At 42.5% G+C, this 27838-nt stretch overlaps 5 protein-coding genes across 7 annotated transcripts in view; 2 read left to right on the forward strand and 3 right to left on the reverse strand.

The window, feature by feature from the left end:
• Positions 1-365: 365 nt before the first annotated feature.
• Positions 366-14480, forward strand: ATF1 (activating transcription factor 1). Its single transcript, XM_068663370.1, has 8 exons — positions 366-573; positions 4797-4913; positions 6723-6851; positions 8599-8699; positions 9733-9863; positions 10642-10821; positions 10924-11083; positions 11491-14480. Exons 2-8 carry the CDS (start codon positions 4803-4805, stop codon positions 11633-11635), a joined length of 957 nt encoding a protein of 318 aa, XP_068519471.1. The 5' UTR covers positions 366-573; positions 4797-4802; the 3' UTR covers positions 11636-14480.
• A 990-nt stretch (positions 14481-15470) lies between these two features.
• TMPRSS12 (transmembrane serine protease 12) lies at positions 15471-19446 on the reverse strand. 2 transcript variants are annotated; one of them, XM_068663627.1, is made up of 5 exons: positions 19311-19446; positions 18794-18878; positions 17780-18051; positions 16843-16985; positions 15471-15817 (listed from the first exon to the last, which is right to left on the reverse strand). In XM_068663627.1, exons 1-5 carry the CDS (start codon positions 19405-19407, stop codon positions 15581-15583), a joined length of 834 nt encoding a protein of 277 aa, XP_068519728.1. In that variant the 5' UTR covers positions 19408-19446; the 3' UTR covers positions 15471-15580. The 2 variants fall into 2 exon arrangements, with proteins under 2 accessions (XP_068519728.1, XP_068519727.1); XM_068663626.1 differs by having other exon boundaries at positions 18680-18878.
• Positions 19447-19550: 104 nt separating this feature from the next.
• The window catches only part of SCN8A (sodium voltage-gated channel alpha subunit 8), a 65656-nt gene continuing 57368 nt past the window's right edge, over positions 19551-27838 (forward strand). Inside the window, exon 1 of the mRNA XM_068663612.1 lies at positions 19551-19940. The gene's annotated coding sequence lies outside the window, so the exon portion shown is untranslated. The remainder of the gene's footprint in view (positions 19941-27838) is intronic.
• Positions 20166-22872, reverse strand: TMT1A (thiol methyltransferase 1A). The gene is made up of 2 exons (XM_068663628.1): positions 21460-22872; positions 20166-20552 (listed from the first exon to the last, which is right to left on the reverse strand). The coding sequence occupies exons 1-2, from the start codon at positions 21961-21963 to the stop codon at positions 20316-20318; spliced, it is 741 nt and encodes a 246-aa protein (XP_068519729.1). The 5' UTR covers positions 21964-22872; the 3' UTR covers positions 20166-20315.
• Positions 23024-26926, reverse strand: LOC137846037 (thiol S-methyltransferase TMT1A-like). Of its 2 annotated transcripts, none has more exons than XM_068663629.1 (2): positions 26356-26926; positions 23024-24457 (listed from the first exon to the last, which is right to left on the reverse strand). In XM_068663629.1, exons 1-2 carry the CDS (start codon positions 26848-26850, stop codon positions 24221-24223), a joined length of 732 nt encoding a protein of 243 aa, XP_068519730.1. In that variant the 5' UTR covers positions 26851-26926; the 3' UTR covers positions 23024-24220. The 2 variants fall into 2 exon arrangements, with proteins under 2 accessions (XP_068519730.1, XP_068519731.1); XM_068663630.1 differs by having other exon boundaries at positions 24315-26225.

A 27838-nucleotide genomic window follows, 5' to 3' on the forward strand; every position in this document is an offset into this window, starting at 1 on the left:
GAATAGTTTGTTTTTACAAAAAAAAATAAATAAAATAAAATAGGAATTATAGGATTTGTGTTTCAGTTTCCATGCACTGTCTTTGTATGCTGTGCTTATTATGCTTGTGCACGCTTTATTTTGGATTTTTACACGAATTTCTGTGGCGAATAAACGAGGGGGGGGAAGGAGCCTTTTCCTGAGGCGGGCCCTGACCAGGAAGCGCCGAGCCGCGGCCTGCTCGGACCTCCACCGCCTTCCCGCTCTCGGGCCGGCAGCGCCGCTCTACCTCCTCCTCTCTATGGTTCCCCGTGCTCGGGAAGGGGAGGCGGGCCCTAGAGCGGCCGCTCTAGGCCCCGCCTCCGGGGCTCTCCGCTGGGAGAACTCTATGGTGGGGATTTCTAGGCGGAGGCCTCCGCGGGGACTCTATGGTCGCAGCCCGCCCACCCGCCCCGTCCCGCGCGGCCCCGCCGCGGTTGCGATGCCGCCGGCGCCGCTTCCCTGAGGCGGAGACGGGCGCGGCGGCGGCGGCGGCGGCCGCTCCGGTTCTCCCCACGCTCGGCCACCACCGGCGGGGCCTGGCGGGCCTCTGAGGTAAGAACGGGCCCGCGGGAGGCCGCCCCCGGGCCTAGGCCAGGCCGCGCCGCTCCCCTCAGCGGGCCCGGCGGGCGCTGAGGGGGCGCCCGGGAGGGCTCGGCCGGGGGGAGCTCGGGCCCTGAGGGGGCGTCCGGGGAGGCTCGGGCCCTCCTCGGCCCTTCCTCGGCCCCTTCTCGCCCTGCTCGGCGCCTTCTCGGTCCCTGCTCGGCCCCTTCTCGCCCTGCTCCCCGCTCGCCCCCGTTCGGCTCCGTTTCGCCCTAAGAGCGGCGGTGGTCGCGGTTCCTCGGGGCTCGCTGAGAGAAATTTTGGTCGTCCGCTGGTCACCTCAAGATATTATTTTTTTCAATTATTTTTATTTATTTTATTATTTTTTTTTATTTCTTCCCCTTTCGTTTGCACCTTGCTGAGCCCGCTCCTCCAGGCAGTGGTGTCGCGTTGGTCCTGGGTGAAAATCGTTTCGTAACCGTGTGTCGCTGCTGTTTGCCTCCCAGAAACGCGAGGATCCCGCACGCCAACATCACCTCTGCGGTTTCAGTCCGCGGGGTTTTATTCCTTCAGCTCCCTGTCAGTGCTCGCTCAGCTTCGTGTCGCTGTAGAAGGCAGGAGCAGGGAGGGTGAGTGGAAGAAAACACATATGGAAAGTACTCCGCAAGTTTCACGGAGTATTTTTCTGCATGTGGGTAGTCTGGGATCCAAAGCTCCAAGTGGGGACGTTGACTCAGGTCTCCTCGCTGGCTTTCTGGCATGGGATGCGCTGTCATTTGCTTCTGTCCTGGAAAAAATGGAGTTCTGTCAGGCTTCTGGATGAAAAAAAACTTTCCCAGAGTGTCTCAGTTGCAGAATAAAGTAAAAAAAAAAAAAAAAACATTGTAATTGTGAGATACATTGAGATACATCAGTATTTGACTGTCGATACTTAGTATTTGAGAACAAATTTCTGTGTCCACTCTTCTTTGATCTCTGAATTTATAAAGTCTTTAAAAATAATCATTTACCTTTTAAAATATTTAAATACTGAAATATAAAATGGGCCCCTCATCTGTTGGATTTAAAAGGGGCAAACCAGAATTTGGTTTCTTTCTTCAGAGATCTCGCACGAGAGCTCGTGTCTCTGCCTGAACGTACAGCTTGTGTCTTCCATTATTTTCTTCTTTGCCCCTAGACTGTGCTTTGAAGCTCCATCTGATTGTAGCCATGTAATGAGCATTTAACTAGAGACAATCGCCTCTCCGATAATTGTACTGTAAACAGACAAAACCCAAATAATAAGGGTAAGAAGTCAGTGTGCTTACAACTGGGACACTGAAACAGGGAGTGACTTTAAAATCTTCTGAGGATAGTTACTGCACAGGCTGCGGCGTGTCTGTAAGTGGACCTTCCCTAACATTTTTGAGTATTTTTCATCAGAATTAGTGAAGGTTATAGATTTTTTTTTGTTTACGTATTTGTTCTTTTTTGGTGGATGCTCCTTGCAGCCACATTTGGCATTTGTAGCAGTTCCTGACTGGTGGCTCAACCTGTGGAGCGTGCTGCTAGGTGGGTGCATGAGAACTTAACGGTGGCCACTATGACACGCGACGTTCCCGTTCCTGTTTGAAGGGAAGATGTGTTTGGGGTGAAACTCACATTTAAGGTGCAGTGAGTTTGTTTGGCTGCACGAGTCAATTCTCTGAAGTTTAAAAGTCTTGAAACGAACGCGCTCTTCATAGCGCAGCTGTTGCAGAATGATTTTCCATTTAAATTAAAACACTTCAGAGATGCAGCTGTGCAGAGGTGGTGTGTTTGTTCTGAAAAACATCTGCCTTACCTGTCCTGTTATAAAAAATGGCTGTCCTTCAGATCAGAGTGGTGTTTTCTGACTGATAACTCATCAGGTGTTTCTTTGAGTTCCCTCACAGTGGTACTCCTCGTGGCAGAACTCTTCCTTCAGCCCAACACCACGCAGCTGCTTTCAGTGCGTGCTGTTGTTGGAAGTAGTTTTGGCTGTGGTGGAAAAAGGTGAAACCCTCATCTGTCTACCACCTTGGGTCCTTCACCTCTAAGCTGAGGACTTGCAGGCTGAGGTTTGTCACGGGACCTTTCTGAAGGCTGGTAGATGGTAATCTCTGTTTTAGGTGCTTACAGGTGGCCGTTCCAAAAGAAATGTCACGTTTTCTCCAGCAGGAGAGGTTGTTTTCATGGGCTAGGGGCGTGTAGGACTTGTTGGGTGACAGCTGTGTGAGGCCAAATAGCGTTTTGATCCTTCTGGGTGCAAGGCACAATAATAACATTCCCCTTTTATGGTCCTTATTTTGCTCAAATAAGCGAGCTGGATGTATAAGACAACTGCTGGATGGATGTTGAGTGAAATTCTGCAGAGAGCAAGCAGAGGGGAAGTAAAGTTGAAAAAACGCCTTTATCATGGGAAATATGTGATCTTTTTTCCTGTAAGTAGGACTTCACACCTCGGAGAGAGACAGATCAGCAAAGAGCGTTGTGCTTTCACCCCGTTTTGTTTGTTTTGAGCGGTTTTAGATCTATCAGTTTCATTGTTTCTTGCAGGCAATTTTGCTGCTGTTGTGAGTCTGACGTGGGGCAAGAAGGCAGAGAAAAACAGTAAAAGGGAGGGGAAAGCAGAGAATGTGGTTTAGCACTACCGAAATGAATTGGGTATTGCTGTAGCACTGGAAATTTATTTTAATTTTTGCTGTTGACTGGATTTCAGTTTGACAGTGCCCTGTTTACTTGTAACATTCGATACATGCCCCATTTGCATAGGTATAAGGCAGAGGTTTTCCTTTATAAACCCCCAAACCCGCAGTAGCAGGTATGCAGAGCTGCCTCCCTTACACATCCATGTGTTCAATTCTGTTTGTTCCTTATCTCTTCGAGATGTTTGAATTGCTCCGGATCTCCATTTTCTCTCTGTTTAAAAAAAAAAAAAAAAAGCCCAAACAGCCTCCAAGGCCTTCCAGCGGGCGCTGCAGGCGGCTGAAAAGCGCGCGTCGGGGCCGCCCGGCTTCCTCCACGCCCTGCATCCTGCTCCTGCGGAGGCAGCCGGGATAATTCGGAGGAGCTGGAGCTTTCCGGGGGCTGGGAGCTCCCGTGGGTTCCCAAAACGCAGCCGTCCTTTTGCTGCCTCAGCTCAGACGGCGGCCGAGTGGCTTCACGTTGGCAGAAAGAAGCCCCCTGGGAAGCTGGCTCGGTGGCGGGTGGCTGTGCCGTGCAGGTCGCGTGGCACCGGGGGCTCCTCGCTTTTTTTTCTCCCCGCAAAGCCCGGTTTTAGTACCGAATTGGAGGAGTTCTGCACGGGGACTCCTCAGATGAGTAAGGGTTGCAGGAAGAGGATCCTGGGCTTGGTGCGCGCTGACTTTTTACCCTCTAAGTATACGTCAAGCTGCAAGAGCTGTGGTTTATCTCAGTAGGGAAAAATCAATGAGTCACATTTCCACAGAAAGAAATGTAATTTCCAGTCTCATAGCAACTGTCCTTTCAACAGTTTTAAACCTTCTGTGACAAAATGTTTAACACTCACCGATCATCTTCTAATGCTCTAGGCTGGTCCACCCACTCACCCCACCTAAAAGCATGCATTTTTACATCACCAAATCCCCCAATATTGGGGGGGGGGGGATTGCTGTCAAGTCGCCTTGAGCAGTTAAATATAAAATCTTAGAGAGGAGAGAGGTGTTAGCAGCTTTATTGTGAAGAGGTGAAGTTACTTCTGCAGGCTTTATAATTCAGATCCGTGTTCTTTACGCTTTGATTTTGGATCCCCGATTTCTTTTTGTGTCCCCTCAGATGTTTCAGTACAGGTTTGGTGGCAGCTCGGGTGAAATACATAAAATATTCTCTGCCATAAGGGGAAATTTCGTTAATAAAAATGCTTCGTTTGGGTTTTTTGTTCTCCATCTCGCGATGTGGCTTGTTTCTGCTGAAACCCAGGAGATGCAGGAGATTTATCGACAGTAAACTCCGGCGCGGCGTAGCTTTGGGCCAGGGCCAGCAGTCGGCAAAGCCGCGGGCGCTGCCGGGCTCAGAGGACTCGTGTCCCCGTGGGTCGCGCCGCTCTGAACCCAGAGGGCCGGGGAGGTGGCATGCTAACGAAGCTAATTAAAACCGTGCCAATAAGGCTCAAAGCAGGAGGCCCAGAGACTCGATGAAACATCCGTGGGAGCCGGGCACCTGTCTCCGGATCGCATTTGTCCTGAAGTGAATTTAACTGGTTGCTTTTCTCGCAGCTGATTATGGAAGAGGTGCACAAGAGCAGCAGTAACAGCTCCGTGACGCCTTCACAAACAGCAGCCGTACAAGGTACAACACTACAGGCAGCTCAGCTCTCTCATATTGCTCAACAGGTAAAGCCTGGGCCAAATCTCAGCAAACATTTGAGGTAGTTAAGAGCCACGGTTTTGTGCACTCCGAGCTATGCTCATCCCTGAATTTTAGAAACACGCGGAGAAGAAAAAAAAAAAAAACAAACAGAGGTTGAGGAAAAAAAGCAGTTTGTTGATGGATGGCACAGTTAATAAAATGGCGTGTATTCAAAATTGCAGAATTAATGCTAGTAAAATGCAAAAATGCAGCCCCCCCATTTCTCTTGGGTTGTGTGTCCCCTGACACCATCATCAGCCTGACCTAGAGGAGCTGCTCAGTAATGAATCGAGGGCCTGGTGTTCTTTTTTTTTTTTTTTTTTTTCCAGAAGAAGCATTTACAGCTCTTTTTGTAGCAATGGCAATTCTGGGTGCTCAGCACCATGGAAACACTTGGATTTTAGCCCAACCTGAATATATTTAATGTGATAAAGCCTATGAAGTTGGAAATTTGACATAGTTTCCAGGAGGTAACATCACTTTCAGAGCTTTTAACCTGAATTCCTCATGATTCAAATTTCTGTATCTGAAAGAGCATCTTTTTCTAGGTAAATGTGCCCCTGTAGCCACGCAGCAGTCCTACGAAACATTTTGCAGCTTGTCCACTGCTTACCCTATGGAGGTGCTTTAGATTTTGCTGCAAAATGTAGATAACGACATGAGGTAAAGACAGGCATCCTGTTGTCTGTTTACAGGCTGTTTATCTGATCTGGTTTTACATAAGGTTGCCACTGGAACTTAGTATTATGCGAGAAAAATAGAACTAAATAAAAAATTATCCGTGTGAATTTTAATGATCCCTTCATCTTTTCATGTATTCCAGAGTAATAAAGCTAGTGAAGAAATTTGTTGAGGAAACTGGTTATTTGCTTATGCATCTACATGTATAACTTTAATCGATTTTAAGTGCAAAGGCTTGTGCAAAATCCACATAAAAACACAAATCTGCAAGAATATAATTCTATTTTACATAATTTTATACAGGGGCTGCAGTAGTAACTATTAAGCCTAGATTTCCACTACAACATTAATTTAAATTGATAGTTGCAAAACGTGAGAGAGTAAAATGTTAAAGAGATATCATCACTTTTGCGTGGAAAAATCTGCTCTTTGTTCTTCTTCCTTGGCCAGAGCTTCTATACCTTGCCTCCTTTATTTTCTTTCTGCTCTGATATCTTTCCTACAGCCCGTATGCCTCGAACTTGCTAAGTAGATGGGTCAGCTTTTGCTGTCCTTAGCTCTTGTGATTTCTTCTCTTTGAAGTCGCTGAACAATAGCTTCATAATGGTTACTTAAAAAAAATCCAGGAACACCAACTACGTACGTTAATCGTGCTGCTACCCTCTGAGTCCAAGACGCTGTTAAAATGGAATCTAAACTTAAAAAAGATAAACTGCCACAAGTGTGTGCCTTTATCAGTAAGCGTTGATGGAGTTATATGGAAGCAGTCACGCTCAGTTAGGCTCGGGGTTGCGGTTCTGAAGAAGTCTGCTCCGTTGTGGTTCATTTTGAGCTGCGTGTATTTAAGCTGCGGCACTGTAATCATTTGCACATAATGCTATATGCTTGATTTTCTCCCTAACCTCAGGCAAGTAAGTAACTGTTTCAGCCTTTTCATATGCAGATACGTATCTGAAAAATGTGCATCTTTAAAGGATAACTTCTGTGACTTAATTGGACTTAAAAGCAGCTTCTGCTAATGCATGTTCTCCACTAGTTTTCCTACATGTAGATACATGTTCTGAACGCTGTAGAACGTGTGCTTTTGTTCATGATCCTTTGATCTCTTGTAGATGTCTCTGAGAGGTCCTGCTCCTCTGACAGTCGTTCAGCTTCCTGGAGAGCAAGTCCAGGTCCAGGGAGTCATTCAGACAGCCCAGTCCTCTTCTGTAATCCACTCACCCCAGGTGCAAACAGTGCAGGTAACTACAGAATGCCTGTTAAACGACCAAGAATCCTGTTCTATGTGCATGAAAAGACTTGTAAAGGCTTGTCTGACTCAGCCAGGTCTGCCACAGCGCAGCCTTTCTGGCCCTCCTGTAAGAGGCAGTAAGCACTTCAGTGAAGGTGTTGTGGGGACACGTCATTCTTAATGAATATTTAGGCTAGAAATTATTTGTAGCACTAAAGTTGCCACTGGAGTTGAAATGAAACTTTATGATGCTGCCTCCCGTGATAAAAAACAAAACAACTCCCCCCGAGCTGGTGCTCCTAACAGGCATGCACCCGGTGAGTTTTAACAACCAAACAGGAGAGCACAGAGTAACTCTGTGAAGGAAAGGGTTTGCCTGAGTGGTTGTGGATGGGCTGTTGGTTGTTCACCTCATGTATGCTGTGGCTCCATTTCTGTGGTACCTAAGCATTCTGCTTGTGTCTCTTACTCACTTGCCATATGATTTTTTCACAAGCCACTTCAGAGGGGTGCCTCAGGGAGTTTACAGGCGAGGCTGCTGCTACTTCATTCAGTTCTTGGCTGCAGAGAGCACTCTGGGCAGCATGACACTGAAGTTAGATTGTGAAATAACTGTCAAGTGACTGGAAGAACTGTGCTAAAACACATCAATTTGTCACCGATCCTTTGTATTGTGCTTATCTATTCATATGACATTAAATTAATAATAAAAAAGCAAACCTATAATGACTGCATTTTCAGCTGTCATTGTTCCTATCACATCAGATCAGGGAAAAGAAAACACACTTTGCTTTGCTGAAAACAGTTCAGCATCTACTCTACTAGGTTGTCTCGAGTCTCCTTCCTATCATGCTCTGGTTGCAGGGTCCCCACAGAATATATTCTCGCATTTTTCTTAGCAATTTGTGAACGTTGTGGCCTTGTTGCTCAGAGGGAGGAAAAAGTAATCCACGAGCAACTTTTTAAAACGTTGGTGATAGGTTGTTCTTTTTGTCTCTGTAGCAGCAGTTAAATAAGAAATGCTTTTCCCAGAGCTGTGTGCATTCTTGTTGAGTTTCTGTTGCTGGCGCACAGATAAGTCCAAATAAATGTTTCGTTAGTTTGTATTTAATGAGGAGTTTCAGGGAAAAAATGAACACCTGCCAACTGGATGAGAACACAGTGGAATAAGGAGAAAATTGTAGATAATACTTTGTGTATCTACTCCCTGATATGCTGCTGCCTTAAATATTATTTTCATTTGACTCCTATTCTGACCAATAAAATACATTGCTTGTCTGTCTACATAAAGCATTTGAAGCATTTTATATGTCTGTCTTCGTACATAAATGGTGTTCCTGCTGCCATTACCACAGCCTCCTTAGACAAATTTAAATGGGGGAGTGGCTCACCTTTTCAGACCACATCAGCTCATAAGATTTTTATGAAAATACTAAAGGATTCAATTTTTGCTATAGTATATATTTTAGGAGAATCTCTGGAGTTTTCTTTTTATAGGGAGTTAATAGGTTTGCATCTTTTGGCTTCTGAAGTGAGTATGTTCTGTTTCATTATGACCTTACTGCTGTATTTGGGAATTGCTAGAAATATTAGATAAATGGAATTCTAGATTCAGTGCTTTTATTTTTTCCTGTATGCAATTAGCTGCATTTATGTTGTTTTCATGCTGCTTTAGCTTGCATGAAATTAGAACATGTAATCTGTTCTGGGTATTTTCCTGTAGTGTACAGGATAACCACATGGAAAGTGTTTTTTAGGTATCTTCTTTGTCTGAGAGTGAAGATTCTCAGGACTCATCAGATAGCATAGGCTCTTCACAGAAAGCTCGGGGTATCTTAGCACGTCGTCCATCTTACCGGTAAGTGCTGTATGTATATATTTTGTACTGTTATTTGAAACCAAAATAGCACCTTTTTTTGACAGCTTCACATAGTCCATCAAGCTCTAAGTTGTTCTCCTTCTCTTGAAACATGCATTGGATCTGTTAGCCATGTTAGCTATCATTTGCCCCAGGGAAGCTTCTACGTAACCAACTGGAGATCAACTTCAAGATGATGTGGTATAGGGAAAATTATTTGTCAGCAGCAGCTTTATTCAGTTATGTCATTTTGCTGAAATGAGGAGTACAGTCAAATACTACAATCTAGCATTTGAAGTAACACGTGTTAGACAGTCCATGAATTTACCTGATGCTATTACCAGTGACAGAACAAAAGGTCTAACTTTTAAACTTTTCCGAAGTAAGCTACTCCTTTCTAGTTTATTCTGGCTCTAGACAGAGCAAATGGGATTTAATTGGATATACAAAGCCTGTTCCTGAGAGAATCAGTAAAATCTCTTAATAGGCCAGTTATAATCCCTGGAAAATGTTTATGATGGAAACTCTGATGCAGGTTTTACTGAAATGAAATGATGCAGTGGCAGTACTAGAGAAACTTCAGTATGAAGTGTTTTTAGCACACATTTTTTCTGGAGATGATGAAATCCACTGTAATTGGTTCAGATTTTCATTACAGGTTTACCAGTCCAAACATCTGAGACTTTTTAGAGGATAATGATTGGAAATCTGGAATTTGCACTAACTTGCACATACAAATATAAGTTAGTATGAAACAGTAGCTGACTTGAACTGCTCTTAGCTGATAAAATGATTCAAATAGTTAAATAAAAACCTAGAGTTTATAAACTACAGAAGTGTAATTACAGAAAGAGTTAGACAGCAACCTCATACAGAATTTTGTTAATTCCTAAAACTGTTTTATATCAAAATGCTGGTGTTCATTTGTGTAGTACAAAATAGGGATAGTAGTTTTAAATTGTTACTGCTGTAATTCATAATTTTTGCTTACTACTGCAGCTGATAAACTCTTTTTTTTTTATTATTTTAATAGAAAAATTTTGAAAGATCTTTCTTCTGAAGATACACGGGATAGAAAAGGAGATGAGGAAAGTCCCGGTGTCTCTACTGTTACGTCTATGTCTGTTCCCACACCTATCTACCAGACGAGCACTGGACAGTACAGTAAGTTGTACAAAATATGGGGTCATATTGTTACTAAACTTGCCTCAAAATACAGACTTTTTGTTTGTTTGTTATATATTTGAGAGTAAGGTGAAACTCAAAAAGTTTGGTTATTTATCTTCTAAAGTTATTACTCTTACTGCATGTAACCAGACTGGTGTCTAAAGACTCCAGATTAACTTTGTGCTTCATTGTTTTAATTTTTGCATATTGAGACAAGACATAGAAAGGATGTTGTAACGAAACACATAGCAGTCTTCTAGTGTTAGATTTAGTCCAAATGTGAGGTCAGTAAAAATACCGTTTTATATACCCAAAGACTCTTCACAGGTGAATGCCTGCTCCAGCACCTGGAGCACCTGCTCTTCCTCCTTGTTCTCTGACCTTGGTGTTTGTACTGCTGTTCCTCACTTCTTTTTTCCTTTTCCCCTTCTGCCTTTGCAAAGGCATTTTTGCCTTTTCTTAAATAAGATTCCCCAGAGGAGCCACCAGCTCTGCTGTTGGGCTCAGCTGTGGCCAGCAGGCTGTCCATCATGGAGATGGCATGGGGCAGTCCCTGTAGCTCCCCCTCTACCAACACCTTGCCACTTACACCCCGTACGTTTAGTAAGGACAGCAACAAAGAAAAAAGCCTTTCAAAATTGGGAATATTTTTCAGCAGCAGGTTGAGATACAGATTTGCCAATTGAAAGAGATGTACGCCCTACAGATTTACCTTTATCTGTATTTTTTAATTTACAACTACAAATATTTTCATGCATGTTCCTTTTTCTTTAAGTTGCCATTGCTGCAAATGGATTACAGCTGGCCAGCCCCGGTACAGATGGTGTGCAAGGTCTGCAGACGTTAACAATGACAAATGCTGGTGGTAGTCAGCCTGGGACAACAATACTGCAGTATGCACAAACATCAGATGGCCAACAGATACTTGTACCCAGCAACCAGGTGGTAGTGCAGAGTGAGTATGCCTTCTGGAAATGGTTAGAAATACTGATCTGTAACGCGAATGCATTTTTCTAATGCTGCTACATTTTGATGTCTCACAATATTACCACAACAGCTGCATCAGGAGACATGCAGACGTACCAGATCCGCACCACACCAACAACCACGTCCCTTCCTCAGACCGTGGTTATGACATCTCCTGTCACTCTCACGTCACAGACAAGTAAGACGGACGATCCGCAGTTGAAACGAGAAATAAGGCTGATGAAGAACAGGTATGTAAGTGCACTTGGGCTGCTTTGACTTGTTGGCTTCATGTGCTGAAATACATCTTCAAAGGACAAACTATCAGTCTTGCAAGCTGGTGTTGCTGATTGTGCCATTGGTATGGTATGCTGCATCCAGTGACTAAAAACATCGGAAATTTTTGTTCAAAACATGCTGCATGTTCTGTCCTACACAATTTGGAGAACGCTATTTTCTCCACTGCAGAATGGTTACCATGCCTGCTACCAAATACTACTAAATTTCCTGCTCTCCGCCTAAATTTGTGTAGACTTCACTTTTTGTTCCTGCTTGCAGTGCCAATTCTCTCCTCTTGTATTGGTCAGTACCGTAACATTTGTAAAACAGAGAAATCTCTGATATAAAATAAACAATTTTTTCTGTTGGTTTGTTCCAGAGAAGCTGCTCGAGAATGCCGTAGAAAGAAGAAAGAGTATGTTAAATGTCTGGAAAATCGAGTTGCGGTCCTGGAAAACCAGAACAAGACTCTAATTGAAGAGCTAAAAACTTTGAAAGATCTTTACTGTCATAAAAGTGTGTAAGAAAAGAAGGTAAAACTTTTGTGGACTGTAAATTTCAGAGGAGAATTTTTTTTTATACTGAATTTTTTAAACTAGATGAAAGGTCAAAAATGAAACTTTTCTACCTAGATTTCACAACTTAAAGACTATATAGATTTTATTTACAACAAGTTGGTGACAAAGTACAAAAAGGAAACAAGAAAACCTCACCAAAATTCCTGCTGGCACAACTGGAAACTTTATAAAGTCGAGATTGCATCTACAATAAAGGACATTCATGTTTTACCAGGCAGGTGATTAGAATTTCTTTGAAAACTTCTGCAAATACCTCTTGTAATGGGGGCAATATTTGGTAACAATTAAAATGTGGATGAAATGGAATCCTTGCCATAGTTAACATTATTAGTAACATTTATAACCAGTATATGTTTTGATTTCTTACTCTTTTTCAATCCTTACTTTTCCTTTCAGTTACTTGTATGTAAATATTTTTATTTTAACCTGTAAGTTGTTATTTACAGGTGCAGATGATAAAAAAGCTAATACTTTGCTAGAGGTATAAATTATGTTTACTCTTTTTCAGCTGACAGTTTAAAAGTTTTTTGTTTTGTTTTGTTTTTCCAATGTTTGCTGTGTTTATCAAATTTGGAAAGGATCTGCAGAAAGCAGTGAGAGGCCTAGTCCTGAAAATGTCTGAGGCACATTAAGTAAGGTGCTGACTTAAGAGAATTCAACACATCCAATTATTTTAAAGTACAGTTTTGTAGAATGAGTAATGGTGAACGAAAGTTTCTGGAGAATGATTTTACAGTAGTTCGTTCTTAGTTGCTGGGCATGATAAACATCTATAATTGAAAAATAAATCGTGTGCTGATTATATATACAATGAAACATGCACTGCTTATTCTGTCTGGAGATTCTACTGTGCTTTGGAACATTTAAACCAAATAGAAGAACGATAAAAGAAAAAAATTGAAGATATATACCAAAGGGTTTAATGGGGTTCTAATATGTGGTTTGTATGCTGAAAGTAGTGCAAAATTTCCAGACTAATTTTGTAAGGTAAGCGATATTTTGCAAAGTAATGGTATCTTTGTAAGAAAATACTCTATTGAAAACAGGTAGATGGTTGGTATATTTTGTAGCTAAATTGTGATCTTTACAAATTCTGAAATTGAGTTTATATACGTATTTTGACAGTTTATATATTTCATTTTAGTAAACAAATGAAATATTTTGTGAACCAGATTTTCAAGCATATATTTTTATGGATAGTACAAAGTCAAATGAGATCCTCTTTGGTGTAGGAGATATTTGAATTAATTTTGTATGTCTGTAGGCAACTTACAAAAAATGAATCTTAACAAGTATTGGGAAAAAAAGAGATCAGGGCTTCCCCCCACCCCGGTTGATGATATCTGCATATTAGATCTGATTGCTCAGAGATTCTAGTTTTTATCATTTTGATTTGTTTCAGGTGAAAGTTAAATGTTTGACATGATCGGGACTCTTTTGGGTGTGGAACCTCCATTTGTGGAGGTGTTCAAAAGCCCTCTGGGACATGGTCCTGAGCATCCGGCTCTAGGTGACCCTGCTTGAGCAGGGGGGGTTGGACCAGATGACCTCCAGAGGTCCCTTCCAACCTCAGCCATTCTGTGATCCTGTGATTCTGTGAAATAGAAAAATGTGTATGCAGTGCTTATTGCATGAATAATAAATACACTATTTCCATAGTTAGGATTGAATCCTGCTTCCAGTTATGTCAGCGGGAATTGCACTATGGACTATGCTATTAAAAAGGTGTTAGAGCTATGTGTGTGTGTTGTGCTAGCTCAGATCTGAATGAAATTAAAAGATGTACTCACTCCCTAGATGTGTACTGCTTATCATATGGTCAGTCAGTATTTTTTATTTTACTCATTTTTGAATTAATGGGCTTCTTAGCAAGCAGAGCTCTTTGCAAATGGTATGAGAAAGACTGCATTCCACAATCACATTGTTAGTAGGCTATATTTTTTTTTCCTAAAGTTTATAAATATAACATTGTTACGGACATCATCCACAATACATTTCCTTTAGGCCAAACTGGAGTATATATTTGTGTTCTCAATCACGTCAAAAAAAAAAAAAAGCTTTTGTTTCACATCAAAAATAACGAGCAAGGTTGAGAAAGTCCTTCCATTAGTAAACTGCTCTGAAAGAGGTGCTCGGTGCCTCCTCCTCTCTGTCAGTGGAATTTCAGGAAAAATGAACACCATGGGATGTGCTTAGCACCTCAGAAAATTGGACTTTTTTGCTGTCTGCCATCAGGTGTGTGTACGCTATTTGGCATATGTTTAAGAGGGTTTGACCTACAGTACTGAAACTAATTTGATAACTCCTCTGTATGGTATTTTGATCCTCACTGTGTGCTGTTGTTCCTTTACCTTCTTTTGTAATACAGAATAATAATAAAAAAAGCTATCAAGTGTTAAGACTGTATAAAATATGGTGGCCAATTCTTTCTGTATTCAGCAAGTGAAACAACTATGTAGTGCTGCCAGACATAACGTTAGTAAATTTTTATCCTCTTAAAATAGTGTTTGGGAAGAGCAGCTTATTTTTCATCATGGAAATATTAAACAGTAACATGGGTTTGCTCTTTAAGTCATCACTTATCATGAAGTGCTTATTTTGGACTTAATTCAAAATCTAGATGGTAAGAGAATAAAATCTATATCCTGAGAGTAAGAGGTGTAGTACCAAGTACTGTTCTGCTGATTATTTCCAAACGAAAGTACATGCTTTATATGAATTGTAAATATTTGTCAAAACAATTAGATGGTTGCAGATTTTGACCTTGGTAAATAAAGTCGCCAAAATCTAATGCTGATGTTCCTTATTTATTGATCAATTTATTTTTAATTAACATACGACTGCAGTAGTTCTGACCAAATCCCTATGTTGTGTAGTACCAGCTCTTTACCGTGACCAAAAATAAAGTATTTGGTCTATGGAACGGCATCGAGAGATTTTTCTCCCTGATGTATCCTTCCAGCAGCCAAACTACTACATCACTAAAAATAAGTAAGGGAGAATATCTTTTATGTTTCTGCTTTTTTTTTTTTCCTTGTTAAAGTTAAGGCTCTGTTAAGAGCATTGTGTTCTACTAATATTCACCCAGCAGAGGGAGTATCTCTGCCATCTACAAAATTGTAGCAGTAGTATTAAGTAACACCCGAGCTTCTGAAAGCTAGAAATAGGGTAAGAACAAATATTTTCAGTAAGTAACATTTCAATATTCATTTCCATTATTAGGGTCAAGGCTGCTATCATTCCCTCTACTTGTCAGCATGGGTATTAAAGACAGAAGACAGAAAAGATGATGATAAAATTGCAAACTTTTAGGACACATACTTGGAAGTACTGGTAAACATTTTTAATTAGCTAGATTTCATGCTTATAGCCTAAAACTATTATGTTACTTTGTCTTCATACAAGTCTATCAAAGTAGTTTTTAACAAGAAAAAAAAACTCGATGAGATCACATATTGTAAGAATGCTAAGATCTTGCAATTCAGAGCAACAATACACATGTAATACGCTTCATACCTCAAAAACGATGGGGGATATCACAGTTTGAAACCTCACATTCCTAGAAAATCCTAATGAACGTATATATTAACTATTGGATGTGCTTTGCTTTAGTTCCTACATTTACAAGAAATAATACACCTGCAAAGTGTGCTTTTAAGGTTTTGTTCACATGCAGATTGGATAAAAACATGCCTTCTTTAAAAATATATATATATATATATATGTGTATATATATATATGTGTGTGTATATATATATATATATATATATATATAATGTATTTTTGCTCAGAGATTTATTCCAAAACATGAGTTAGCTCCTCTTCGCCAAGTTTTAACAGGCAGACCAAACCTGTACTATGATGATGCGGTGGTTTGTCACTTTAGAAAGTCTACACGAACACTATACATCTGATAGTCAGAAAAATCATAAGCATAATGCTCACAGGATTCCCAGCCTTGCCATTCAGGAGAAGTTGAGAGCTTATCCACCTTCTGTAGTGAGGTACACAGACATAGACCCCAGGGTAATTTTGTCGGCCACAGCCATATCCAAAGCTAGTAACCCCTAGTAGATAGAATTTGTTGTCACCAGGGTGATAGCATACTAAAGGTCCACCGCTGTCTCCCTATAAATAAATAATATAAAAGACTAGTGACATACATTCCCTTCCAGAAACCAATGTAGAAAAGTTAGTGATGTATCCACTTTTTAAAGTTACATTTTAAAAATCTGCCAAGTTACCTAGACAGTAATAAAGACAGTAATATATGGATAGTAGTAGTACACAGACCAATTAAAATAAAGATCCGTGATACTGAGGGACACTACCTTGACTAAAAAAAACATGTCTATATTAGTTTCACTGTCTAAGTAAAGTTCTGTGGATTTTTTTTTGTTCTTTGTTGTTATTTGTTTCTTAATTCTTTTTTTTTTTTGGTACCTTTTTCATTCTAAGGCTTATCTCCATAAACTTTCTTACATGTCCGTTGTTACCAGAATGTGTTGTCTGTACAGTGTAGTATTGCAATTACCAAGAAACATAGTAATGAATACACAACGTTGAATTTTTGCCAAATTACTTGCTTAGAGGAAAAGTGCTGAGGAAAGCAGGAAGTGTATCAGACTAATGATACGCTTATGAATATACTTATTTAATTATAAATGTCTCCATATCACAGCTGATGCCCCAACTTTAGCATCCTGGGGCTTTTGACCTGAGAATTGTCTTTTCTGAGAAAGAGATGCTGATTGCTCAGCATTTAAATAAAAATCTCGCCACTGAACCATGTCACTTTTCAGTATCAGTGCTGTCTTTCAACAGCATAAAACCAAGCAAGATGTATGTGTACTTCACACACACTGCATGTGTACAGCGATAACATACGTACTGCATTTGTGTTCTTTGTCCTTTCAGTTCTGTTAACTTGTTCTTTTCTTTTGCTGAGTAATACTGAAGTCTTTGTGTATTTTTCAGCAATGGGTGTTCCTTTTTGAATCACCTCTCTGTCTATTTATGATGCTTCTTTTCCCATTTGATGTATTTTTCCTTTAGTATTTGTGCCATTTTAATGAATTATGCTACAAATGCATCGCAATACCCCTGAGACTCTGGCTTAGTGGTGGCACATTGGGCATGGTGTTGATTCTTACCTGACAGCTATCAATGCCTCCCAATGGAGAGCCAGCACAAATCATGTTGTTGTTAATCATGCCTCCATATGCATCAGAATTGTTACATGCACTATGAGGAATGATTTCCACTTGTGCTTCTTGTAATACAGATGGAGTTTTACCTTTAATGGAAGACAGCATATAGAAAGTCAAACATTTATGCTGTTGTGCATAGTCATTCTTACTGTGACATCTTTTTCCTGTTTTTTTTTTTTTTTTTTACCTTAAACGTGCTCCTGTACATGCTCCAACACGTGCTAATCTAGAGATTGTGCCTGTTTCTAATGGATTTAAACTTAAGTGGGCTAAGCATTTGCTGACTTGGATTTGATGTAATTTTTGCAGTTCTTATTCTGAAGAAGCATAGATGATAACAGTACTGCTCATTAGCCTTGCTCAAAATGCCAGAGGTGACTTACTAAATAAGCTTATATCATCCTCGGCTGTCCTTGAAATTTCCATTCAAGATGCACGCCGCCAACTGACACCATATGAAGTCTGTGCTTATAGAGATTAACGATAATTTGAGGGAGAGCAGCCACACCTAAAATATGTTGGGACTCCTAAGCTGATAATGCACTATAAATATTTTCAATAAAAAATAGTTATTCGTGCAGACAACATTGAGTAACTACTGTGAGTCTGAAAGTTGGGATAGTTTGTTTTCCTTTTTTCATATTATCCATGAAAGAAAGGCTAAATATTTATGCCTTTGATGACATCTCTGTAGTTCTAATCTGCTTTCAATGTAAAAAACACTGAAAGCAGATAGTCAATTGCAGAAGTATTTAATGACTTTGTGTGATGAGACTACAACCTGAATGGATTCAGTTCTCTCTCAGTGAATCGGAGGGACTGAAACCTAATGGGAGTCATGCAGCTAATAACTGGTTCAACAAAACAAGCAAACTTTTACCTTTTTCTGCTATACGTCCCCAACCACTTATAAAGCACTCTGTTTCCTGGCCAATATACAGGTAAAGGTGTGCAGAAGGTAAGCAGATAGGCTGAATGTAGTAACTGTAGCGTACAGCAGAATTAAGCTGAAATAATGCAATATCATTTTCAAACGTTTCTCTGTCGAATTCTGGGTGCACAATTATGCTTCTAATACTTCTTCTTGCTGCATGTTTGCCATGTTTCCAAAGGTTATGTGTGCCCAACACAGCTCTCCAAAAATATGGGTCCCTAAGAAAGAACGCAATCAATATGAACTTGCAGGAACTAGTGTGCAGATTTTGCAACTATTTTAAAGACTACAGAAGAAAAAACAGTGATCAAATAGCTGCAATACAGAACTGCTGTAAGTACAATTAAAAAGCCTCTTTTGAAGAGTTTTATTACCCCATTGTCAAAGAAAGGTAAAGTGCCAATTTTGTTGGTTCTGTTAAACAAAAAAAAAATGGAAGCAGTATCAAAACTAATGAATTGTAATGTTTCTAATTTAAGTATTGCAGGTTTATTTTATTATTTTGTTTTTGTTTGTTTGTTTGTTTGTTTGTTTGTTTTGCAGTGAGCTTTACTTGTTTAAAATGCTCTATTAAGCAGAAAGATTGGAAACTCCTGGGGGGGGGAAAGAAAAAATAAGTTCCCTAACGAAAATGTCACCTAGATCAAAACCAACTGGCCCTTTAGCAAAAACAAAGGCTGTTCTGGACCAAGCCAGAAGTGCATTTCAGAGTCTCTGTACTGGTTTTGTACTGGGGGAGCTCAGCATTCCTGTGTCCCACTGATTTACATTCTGTTTGAAGATACCAAAGGTGATGCTATGCTTTCCTCATACTTAATAAAACCATCTATTGGCATGAATACCTACTTCCGTCCTGTAGTGCAGTGGCCAGCGGTAACCACTGAATTCTCACTAACTAAAGTTCCACCGCATATATGTGCAAATTTTGCACCAACGTGATGAATCTGGAGGCTGACTGACCACGGCCATGCTCCAGCCTCGGCGTCATGTCCACCTACAATCCGGGATCCTGAGGTCTTATCTATGAGCGGCCGCTCCCCACACGCTACAAAACAGAACAGAGTTAGTTATAAGGCTCACAACAAAAAACAGAGCTTTTGGTGAGCTAGCCACGGGTGTTTTTTTGTATCTATAGTGTTACTTGCTGTGACTTTTAATGTTTCCTGCTAGAGCTCTGATTCTTGAGAGAAAATGTGGATATTTCCTTAGGCCCTGTGAAAGGTATTTTATTTGGTTACATGCATATTTCTTGCATTTGTGTATGTGCACGTCAATGTAAGCGGGTTCCAGTCGCTGCAGCTTTGTGAATTCATCACCTTTATGGATAGATGAAGTTTTTCTGTGTGGAGCTGTGGGAAGAAGCCACGCAGTAATGGGGCACTACCACCTCCCCCCGCCTCCATGCCCTCTCAGGTACTTAAACCACCCACCGCAGCCACCTCAACACCCACCGCACTGACCCAGCACCCAGGCATACCACCAGTACTGTCCCAGAGGGTCTGCGGGGCCACCACAGCAGGCACAGTGCCCACCAGCAGCAGAAGCAGCGAGGCGGTGGCCAACCTCTGCCTCATTCTCAGTCAAGGGCACAAAATGGCGGCGGGGCCCCGTGCGCGTTAGAGCTGCCAACGGCCGCCACCGGCTCTGAGGCAGCAACACCTCCCACCTGGGCTGTGGTGCACTGGGGACACCGTAAAGAAACTTCCCAAGCACAAAACGTTAATTATGACTCTTTTAATGCTGGTGAATGTTGTTAGAACCAAGTGCGGGGGCAGGTGGGCAGCCAAGTGAGTGAGAGGCTTTGTGTGTTACATGGGGAGACAGCCTCCTCCTCCCTCCCAGCACTCTGCCCCTGGTGAATAAATAACTTGCAGCTGAGCAAAGTTTATGTGTTAGAGGTTGCCTCTGCCTGCTGGTTTCGTAAGGCTGGAGAACAAACAGCTGTGAACAGCCCAGGGAAAGGAGAGCGGGTGCCAGGAGTGCCCTCAGCATGGAGGCCTGCACTGGTTTGGGGTACTCTATGCCTGCCCCGTCCTCGTGGCAAAATATGCTTGCGAATACCTGAAGGAACTGCTTGCCAGAGAGGTACGGGCAGAAGTTCCCTCAAGTAAGGAGTTAATATATTTATTTTGTCTGCCGAACTCTTGTGTTCTGTTGCCTTTGCCACCTTTGTTTCGAAGTGGCCCCAGGCAGGTCTGGAAGCGATGTGGAGGTGCCCAGTGTGCTGCTGGGGCTGCCCCACAGCCAGTAAGGCACCGTGCGAAGCTTTCGTGTACACCCAGCACAGTGGTTTTAGTTTAAAGATGTTTAGAAAACTGACTCTCTTCTCTCATTTGATGTCTGAATCAGAAGTTTAATTAAAGTCCTTAGCCACGTTACCTACATTCATATGTCAGGATTAGCATATGCTGTTTTGTGCGCTTTGATTATGCTGAGGCGTTTCTGTGGGGCCAGGGGAAGAAGCTCTATGGTGTGATCTGTGTTACTTCACAGCGTATCCGATGATGTGAGGCTTAATAGGCGTCCCGGGCAGCGGTACACTGATGTGTTGTAATTTCAGTTCTGAGAAGTTGGCCTGTTCGAGATTTTTCCATATCTCTCTTGTTAGGCAGCAACCATCAAACACGAGTTTCCAAGTTGGATAGCAGACTTGCTGCCAAAAATACCTCCAGCTGGAATGATCGTCGGCCACGTGCTCTAAGAAATAGAAAACGCCTCCCTGGGAAAAACAAAGTCGTCTTAGCGCTGTAGAAAGAGTGCACACAGCAGAGCCAGGCGGCCTGCCATCGCTCAGTACCCACCAGTGCGCGTGAAGCTCCATTTGCTCGCCCCGCAGTATTCTCCCTCCCCTCCTTTTGCTTTTCTGGTGCCAGTTGGAATTAATATAAGTGGGAAACTTGCACAGATTCAGAAGCATGCAGGATGCATTTATTTGGTCCCTCTATTATTGCAGCAATAGTTACCATTTTGTTCAAATTACAGTTGCTAGCATGTTTTTGTTTGTTTGTTTGTTTGTTTGTTTTCCAAAGAAGACTGAGAGAAATGTATAAATCCTACTAGAACTCACTGGGTTTTGACAACCCAGAGGATTGGGCTTGAAAATACCATTTTAAGGACTGAACTGTTATTGCAAAAAAACTGAACAACCCAGCTCTCTTTCTTTTGTTTTTCAATTTGACTGATACCCTACAAGGAATGAGGGCATTTAATCAGATTGGTTTAGTCATACAGGTAGATCAGCCCTTCTTCTAAGAGGCAAAGGCAATTTATTTAAAACAGACTTTCAGTCTTGATCAGAAAGCTTTTCACCAAAAGAAAACGAGGTGTTTGGGGGAGGGACAACAAAAACAGCAGGTTCTGCTTTAAATGCATATCAGCTGCAATTATTAATTTTGTAGCAGATCTAGGTATGTAGATTGTAACTTTTAGGGTTTTACTTTTGAGAATAGAACAGACTGACTAGTCTGTTGCTACTGCTTTGCTCCATTTAAATCTCATTTAACTTATAAACTGGGTCTGGTCTGCAAGCTTAAAAAAAAATAATATATATATATATATATTTGGTGAAGCACCTCTGGAATAGATCATAAAGGTAATAACATGAAAGTTTTTCTTCAAATACTCACTGGTTTGAGCACTCGCATTACTTCCTTCAAGGTGCCGTTCACGCTCTGCACTGAGCAGAGGACTAAGGTGCAGACGACGGCATCCACGGAACCGCTGGGCACCTGGTGCAGGTCTTCTCCAGCTGCTACGAGGAAGCGCTCATAGTGGATGTGCTGGTTCTGGCTCATGCTTCTCGAAAGGCCTTGCTGGAAGTTGGGGTTTATGTCGGTGCATGTGACTCTGCAGCCTGGTGGGTAGAACTGGAAGTTAGCACCACAACCAGTTCCAATCTCCAGCAGCTTCAGCTCTCCTGAGGGGCCGGCAAAGTCAGGGAGATTTCGAAATAGCTCCTGCTTCTGCTTCTTTGTTTTCCTGTTGTGAATTGTAGTGAGCTTCTCTAAGAAGAAAGGAAAAAATATCTTCTTACAGAAGGGCTCCCATATGCCCAGGAATGATAGGATGTAGATGGGCATAGCAAGCAGCGCAAGGCAGGTGCGGAAGAAGAGGATGCTGGCTTCTGTCATTGCTGTCGTGAGGGCAGAGGATCCGTACGGAGCAAAGCTAGTTTCTTCCGTGTGCTAGAGCCCTTGAAACTCGGACAGAGCTGCGTTCATGCACTTGCTGTGTTCCTCTTGAAGCGTATTCAGCTCCTTGGATTGACCTGGTAGACTTGTTTCTCAAGCTGATTTTAAAGTCTGCTCACAGGCAGGGGAGGGAAAAACAGGACTGCATACCAAACAGTTACGGTAGTGTCCCAGCTCTGGCAAGAAAAAGAGCTGCCAGTTTGTTAAGTAACCTTGATAAATTGGGCAGTACAACCTTGTATCTAACCCTTGGCAAAATGTCATAAAATGCCCTAATGTGGTGTTCAGTTTCAGATTACAGTTCATATCTCTTAAAGCAAACGTATGTTGTCTTCGGGGAAAAGAAAGAAGTTAATTTGAATGCTGGATATGTTGTAGAGAGGTGTCTGGTTGGGTGTTTGATTAACATTTCAGTAGAGATACATTTATTTCTGAATTATTTACCACCCCAGTGTAGGTAGCTAAAGAAGCTGGATCAACTAGTCGGCTACCTGATCTGAGCTCTTTCAGTCTTCCAACTTCGTGGGCACCAAAATACTTCAGCATGTGAATTTGGCTCCTTTGCAGGGAATGATCTTGCTTTTCTTAGTTACCTTTCAGAGCTCTGATAGAAAGCAATTAATTCAGTAATCACTACATGCAGTACGTAGCTTGGTTTTATTAACTTTGTAAGCCTGAGTCAACAACCCATGGTCTGTTTTATGCTAAATGCATTCTGTAAAACTTTTTCAACTGTGCAATCACCGGTCCTTTTTCCACAGGACTTGGTAGCAGGGTAATTAGCCCCTAGCTTTTAATTGCTCTGCTTCAGGTGAGCCCAGTGATGGGAAAGGAGGACTGTTTGTACCTCTCAACTCCAGGTCCTTCATTCAGGCAGTTTGGGTGTTAACTGTGCTGGAGAATGTTGTTTTTCTGTGAAGTGATAGGTAGCCCTGTTCGACGAGTTACCTCCTCCCTCTAGTGGTAATAAAGCAAATATAAAGTCCAGCATACAATGGCATCATTATTAGACTGCTTTATTAATGAACTCTGTTGTCATACCTTCATTCCTCTACCTTGTGCTAATTACATCAGAGAAATGAATCTGAACAATGGGATTACTTCAGATGTGCTTTCTGCATAGAGCACCTGGAAGCGTGTGAAGCACAAAATAGAGTCAAGAAGAGCATTATAAATATAATCTGTCCTAGGCTTTAATTCTTTGCTGACTATACTGTAGGAAATCGTAGAAAAGACTCAACAGTGGCCAAGAAGGCAGCACCTTATCCTGGTGTCCTAGAGGAGTTTAACTGGAAAACATTTCTAATAAAACTCATGGCTTTTAAAAAAAGACATCTTACAGGTGTGATCTAGCTCCTGGGAAGAGTAAAAAGTGAGGAGTTTAAGCACAGGTGAAACACATTAGCAGAGTGTGACCAAAGAGCTCTGAGGACACAGCTGCCCTAGTAACAGAGAGCATTTTACAGTGGAGATGAGGTTTCTGCCACCAGATTTAACAAAAAAAACTATTTTATCCCATAAGATAAAAGATATCCTGTGAGAACAGTTTTTGGCTTCCCGGGTTGCTGTTTCGAGTTAAATCTGCACTGATAACATTAGCATCTAATGGCCAGTGAGAACTCTGTATGGCGAAGTGGTGCTCTAATGAGCACTTCCCTGAATAAACACAACTCCTGTCAGGGAGGACTTGTACCGGCATGGGTGAATGAAGCTCCTAAAGGTAGTTCATAATAGGAAGCTTGAAATGAAAATGCTCGTACTGATGCTGTATCTATTATGTATGTGTCCTGTATCGGAAATTTGAATGGTTGGGCATTATTCTCCACCATTAGGAAGCGTTAGCTGCCTGTTCTTGCTTGCATGTATTTTCTGTTCCTTTTCTTCGCTCTCTCCTTTCTCAGCTCTCTAAGATGCTGACTCTTTATTTTGTATTGGTCTGAATTTTGTTGTCTATTCTTCTTTCCAGTTTGCCAGGTCCTTCTGTGACAGCTCTATTTAAGAAATTTACCCAGAAAGCCTGCCTAACAAAAGGAGAGCGATTCCTGGTTTGAATGAGCTGTGGATGCTCACTGTTTTCCGTGTTTTTCTTCTTTCTAGCTGCTGGTTGGCTGTAAGGGTGCTATCTGGTGAAAAACCTCGTTTAAAGCAAGGAAGGAGTGCTGAAGAGAGGTCCCGTGCCCTGCAGTGCTCACAGTCCTTATTTTACTGCATACCCAATGATATGAGGACTAGAAGGGATCCAGTGAGGTGTGACAGAAATGCGCTTTAAATTCAGTTCTGAGAAATTAGTTTTCTCCAGCTCCTTCTGTGTCTCTCTGCTCAAGGAACACCCATCACCAAAACACTTCCAGAGTGGGTCAAAGACCTTTTGCCAAAAGTAGGTCCAGCTGGAATGATCTGCAGCCACATGCTCCAAGAAGTAGAAAGCTCCACCCTGCAAAACAGTGCCATCAGAAAGGACTTAGGGCTTTTCACCTTCATAAGTAGGATTTATTTTTTTCCATGTTGGTAAGTACACTGCTTTTTAACACCTCTCTGAACACCAAGCCCTTTCCTAGATGTTATGCGTGCAAGATTTGGATTCGTTTTGGGCTGTGTGGTCTGTAAGACTGCCTCCCGTTCAGCTTTTATTGAAGGTGGTGGCTATGATGGACTGACTACAAGTTTACTGATGGGTGCAGCTTAGAGCTGTGCAGGAAGCTGTATGGTCTGGTGGCAAGGAACTGCTGCCACGGGGTTATTATCTCTGTCACAACTGCCTTGGATGATCTCAGAGTAACCACTTTAACATCCTTGTGCTTCAGTTTCTCTCATCTGTAAAATTGCCGGGGCGATCAGCACTGCCTGCAGGTGTTCCCAGCCTTCTGCCTGCCTGGCAGCACACCAGCCGTGCTGAGGAGGGAGAGGTAAAGCAGGCTGAGCGAGTTCTTTCATCTGCAGGTGAAGCAACACCACCAGAAAGTATTTAGGAGTAGGAGCTGCGCAGGCCAGAAGCGCAACTTTGCTTGTGTTGTGTCTGAATGTTACAAGACAGGGGATGGACAGCTTCTCTTGTGATCCCAGAAAGGTCTGGAGATCTTTCCAGCACAGTAATGTAAAGAAACTTGTAGGCATTGTCATGTGTCAAGTTACAGGCTAGAAAGAGGATTTGGCAGAAGGGAAATCAGACACGAGAGCGCTTCCTCCTCCGCCTAAAAGTCCATTCCCTGTGAGCTGTGCCTGCTTCTCCCTCTGTGCATGGTGGTTTTCTGCAGACTCTTCCGATGCTGCTGAGATGCACGAGGATCCCCCTGGTTAGACACTTCCCAGCAGTTGTTGAGGCAGGTTTTGTTACCATTTCAGCTGCACTGTTGTCAGACATTCCAACAGCAGCAGTTAGGGAGGGCCCTGGAGCTGGTGCCCTTTTAAATGGGCCACGTACGACAAAAGGGCAGGTGGATGCAGAAACCAGGCACGCTGTATTTCTGCCCAGTCTGCTCTGTGTGGCATCTGCTCAATGATGGGTTGTAAGCGATGGCCTATTTTTAATTTTCATTGACCTAGAATTGGGAGGGATGGTAAGGGTTCAACCTGTTGGACTCTAACCGTGGTTCCTCTGCAACCTGCAGAATAGGAATGGGATTGTTCATTTTTGGGGAAATGGTGCTCGCACACCAGATCAGAGCAATGCCAGTTCCAGGACAGTCTTTTGCCCTATGCATGCAGTGTGGCCTGAAATCTTTGGACTAAAGAAGAAATGCTTATTGCTTGTCTTACAAACAGTCAACATGAACCAAGGACGCATTTTCCAAAATATTAAAATGATCTCGGTGCCAACATCCAGTTTCTGACTTTATTTGGGTTCTCGGTCCTGATAACTTGAAAAGATTTAGGAACAAAGGTCCTTTTGATAAGGACGAGATTGCCATTCCTTCCATTTAGGTTTGGAAGTTTTCTAATGAATCATGAAGTGGCTTATATAAAATTAATGTGAATTTGGATTTAAAATAAATATTTAAATATGACTACAGTGTTTAGGGCTTTTGTTATTTTTATTATTGCTTGTTGTTTTATTAGTGCTTGAATTTTTGGAGGGAGCAGTTGTTTTTTTAGGCTGTAAACTTTCATCAGTCAGCAGAGGTTGCAGTGTTGTCACTGCACGTGTATTTAACCAAAACTGCCTGCTGAGGGGGAAGGAGTGGCCAAGCCCATCTCCCCGGGGGCTGAAAAAAAGTGAAGGCTGCTTTTAAACTCATCCTGGCCCTCGTGCAGGCGGTTCCATTTATCCCACACGTGTACCAGCATAGGGGGCCCACGTGTAGGACACAAATCACCCTTTTCTCCCTCGCTTACCCGCCTGAGCACCCGCAGAACCTCGGCCAGGACCTTCTGGACGCTGCTGACGGAGCACAGCACCAGGGTGCTCACCACCACGTCCATGCTGCCGTCTGGAATCTGATGCAGGTCCTCACCAGAGGCAACCACCGACTGCTCGAGCTTGAGGTGCTGGTTCTCCGAGAGGCTCTTGAGGAGGAACTTGCTGAAATTGGGATTGGGGTCGGTGCAGGTGAGCCGGCAGCCTGGTGGGTAGAACTGGAAATTGGTGCCGGTGCCCGTGCCGATTTCCAGCAAGGTGAGCTGGCCCGAAGGGCCTGCAAATGTTCGCAGGTTGCTGAACAGGGCTTGCTTCTGCTTGCAGACTTTATGGTTGTAGGCTGGTGCCATCTTAGCCATGATATACGGAAAAACTTTCTTATAGAAGGAGTCCCACAAGCCCAGGTAGGTGAATACGTGCGCAGGCAGGACGAGGAGCCAGACGCAGCTCTGCAGAAGGGAGGCGAGCACCATCTGTGCGGAGCTGCGCGTGCAAGCGGGCGTGCAGGGAGCTCAGCACGCTCTGCCTGAAGCTTTTCCTGCTGTCAGAGCTACCTCTGAACCGGATATATCTGCCTGGCTGGCCACACTCCAAAATCTGGCTTAAAGCGGCAGCACTGCCGTCTTACAAAACTGCTGGAAACATCTGAGAAGGGAGGGGGGTGTCTGAGCATTTCTGCTTCACCTAGCAAACGCGAGAGGCTGTACATGTAACTGGACAAGTAGCTCTGAAGGCATTGCTTGTGTGCTAAGGACCTACTTAAACATTTAACTGCGTTCAGTCTGAAAGCTCGGATCCTGCCTGCTTCGAGCCTGCTGTCTGGCAGAAGCAGCTGATCCAAAACCTCATGTGTGTTTTGCCTCTTAGGTTTGTGGACTGCTGTCTCATTGTACATCTGACCATCTCCTGGCCGTGATGTGGCGTGCAGGGCACTCTAATAGTGACTCCCACCTCTTCCCACACTTGCAGGCTTTAGATCCTGGCTTGTCTTGTAGGTGAGACAGAGCTTTTGCAACAAAAGAATTGCAGTCGTGATATAGTAGAAATCTTCCAAACTATTGCAATCTTTTTGGCTATCCAAATGTAACAACCTGTTTAAATTACATAGTCACTCTGGCGACTAAACTTTGTTTAGCTTCTGCTTGCCTGTTTTTGCTATGAGCACAGACAGGCAGTCACCTGGTTATTGTCACAGAGGCACAGACACCGGGTGCTTTGCAGAGGCGTGCACGGGACATGTCCCTGTCCACGAAGCTTAGGAACTGACTGGGCAATTCTGAGATCACTGCACAAAAGGGGAAGGGAGAAGTGAAGGATGTAATGATGAAATAAGGAAAGGGCAGTATCCTTATCCAGTGTATTTTTTATTTATTTATTTTTGTATTGTGCACCTTAAAGAGACAGTGCAGAGCCAGGCAGTTACTGTCCAGAATTACAGAATTATCCTAGCTGTGTTGTGTT

Source organism: Anas acuta, chromosome 29 (assembly GCF_963932015.1).
Source record: "Anas acuta chromosome 29, bAnaAcu1.1, whole genome shotgun sequence".
NCBI classification, from domain to species: Eukaryota; Metazoa; Chordata; class Aves; order Anseriformes; family Anatidae; genus Anas; species Anas acuta.

Coding starts and splice junctions, on each gene's coding strand:
- LOC137846037 (XM_068663629.1), bottom strand. CDS start 26,850: ATGGTGCTCGCCTCCCTTCTGCAGAGCTGCGTCTGGCTCCTCGTCCTG. Junction 24,458..26,355: donor TTCTGCGGGTGCTCAGGCGG/GTAAGCGAGGGA, acceptor ACTGTTTTGCAG/GGTGGAGCTTTCTACTTCTT.
- TMPRSS12 (XM_068663626.1), bottom strand. CDS start 19,407: ATGAGGCAGAGGTTGGCCACCGCCTCGCTGCTTCTGCTGCTGGTGGGC. Junction 18,879..19,310: donor CCTCTGGGACAGTACTGGTG/GTATGCCTGGGT, acceptor TCTGTTTTGTAG/CGTGTGGGGAGCGGCCGCTC. Junction 18,052..18,679: donor CACTGCACTACAGGACGGAA/GTAGGTATTCAT, acceptor GTTCTTTCTTAG/GGACCCATATTTTTGGAGAG.
- ATF1 (XM_068663370.1), top strand. CDS start 4,803: ATGGAAGAGGTGCACAAGAGCAGCAGTAACAGCTCCGTGACGCCTTCA. Junction 8,700..9,732: donor GCACGTCGTCCATCTTACCG/GTAAGTGCTGTA, acceptor TTATTTTAATAG/AAAAATTTTGAAAGATCTTT. Junction 9,864..10,641: donor GACGAGCACTGGACAGTACA/GTAAGTTGTACA, acceptor TTTTTCTTTAAG/TTGCCATTGCTGCAAATGGA.
- TMT1A (XM_068663628.1), bottom strand. CDS start 21,963: ATGACAGAAGCCAGCATCCTCTTCTTCCGCACCTGCCTTGCGCTGCTT. Junction 20,553..21,459: donor TAATGCGAGTGCTCAAACCA/GTGAGTATTTGA, acceptor TGTTTTTCCCAG/GGAGGCGTTTTCTATTTCTT.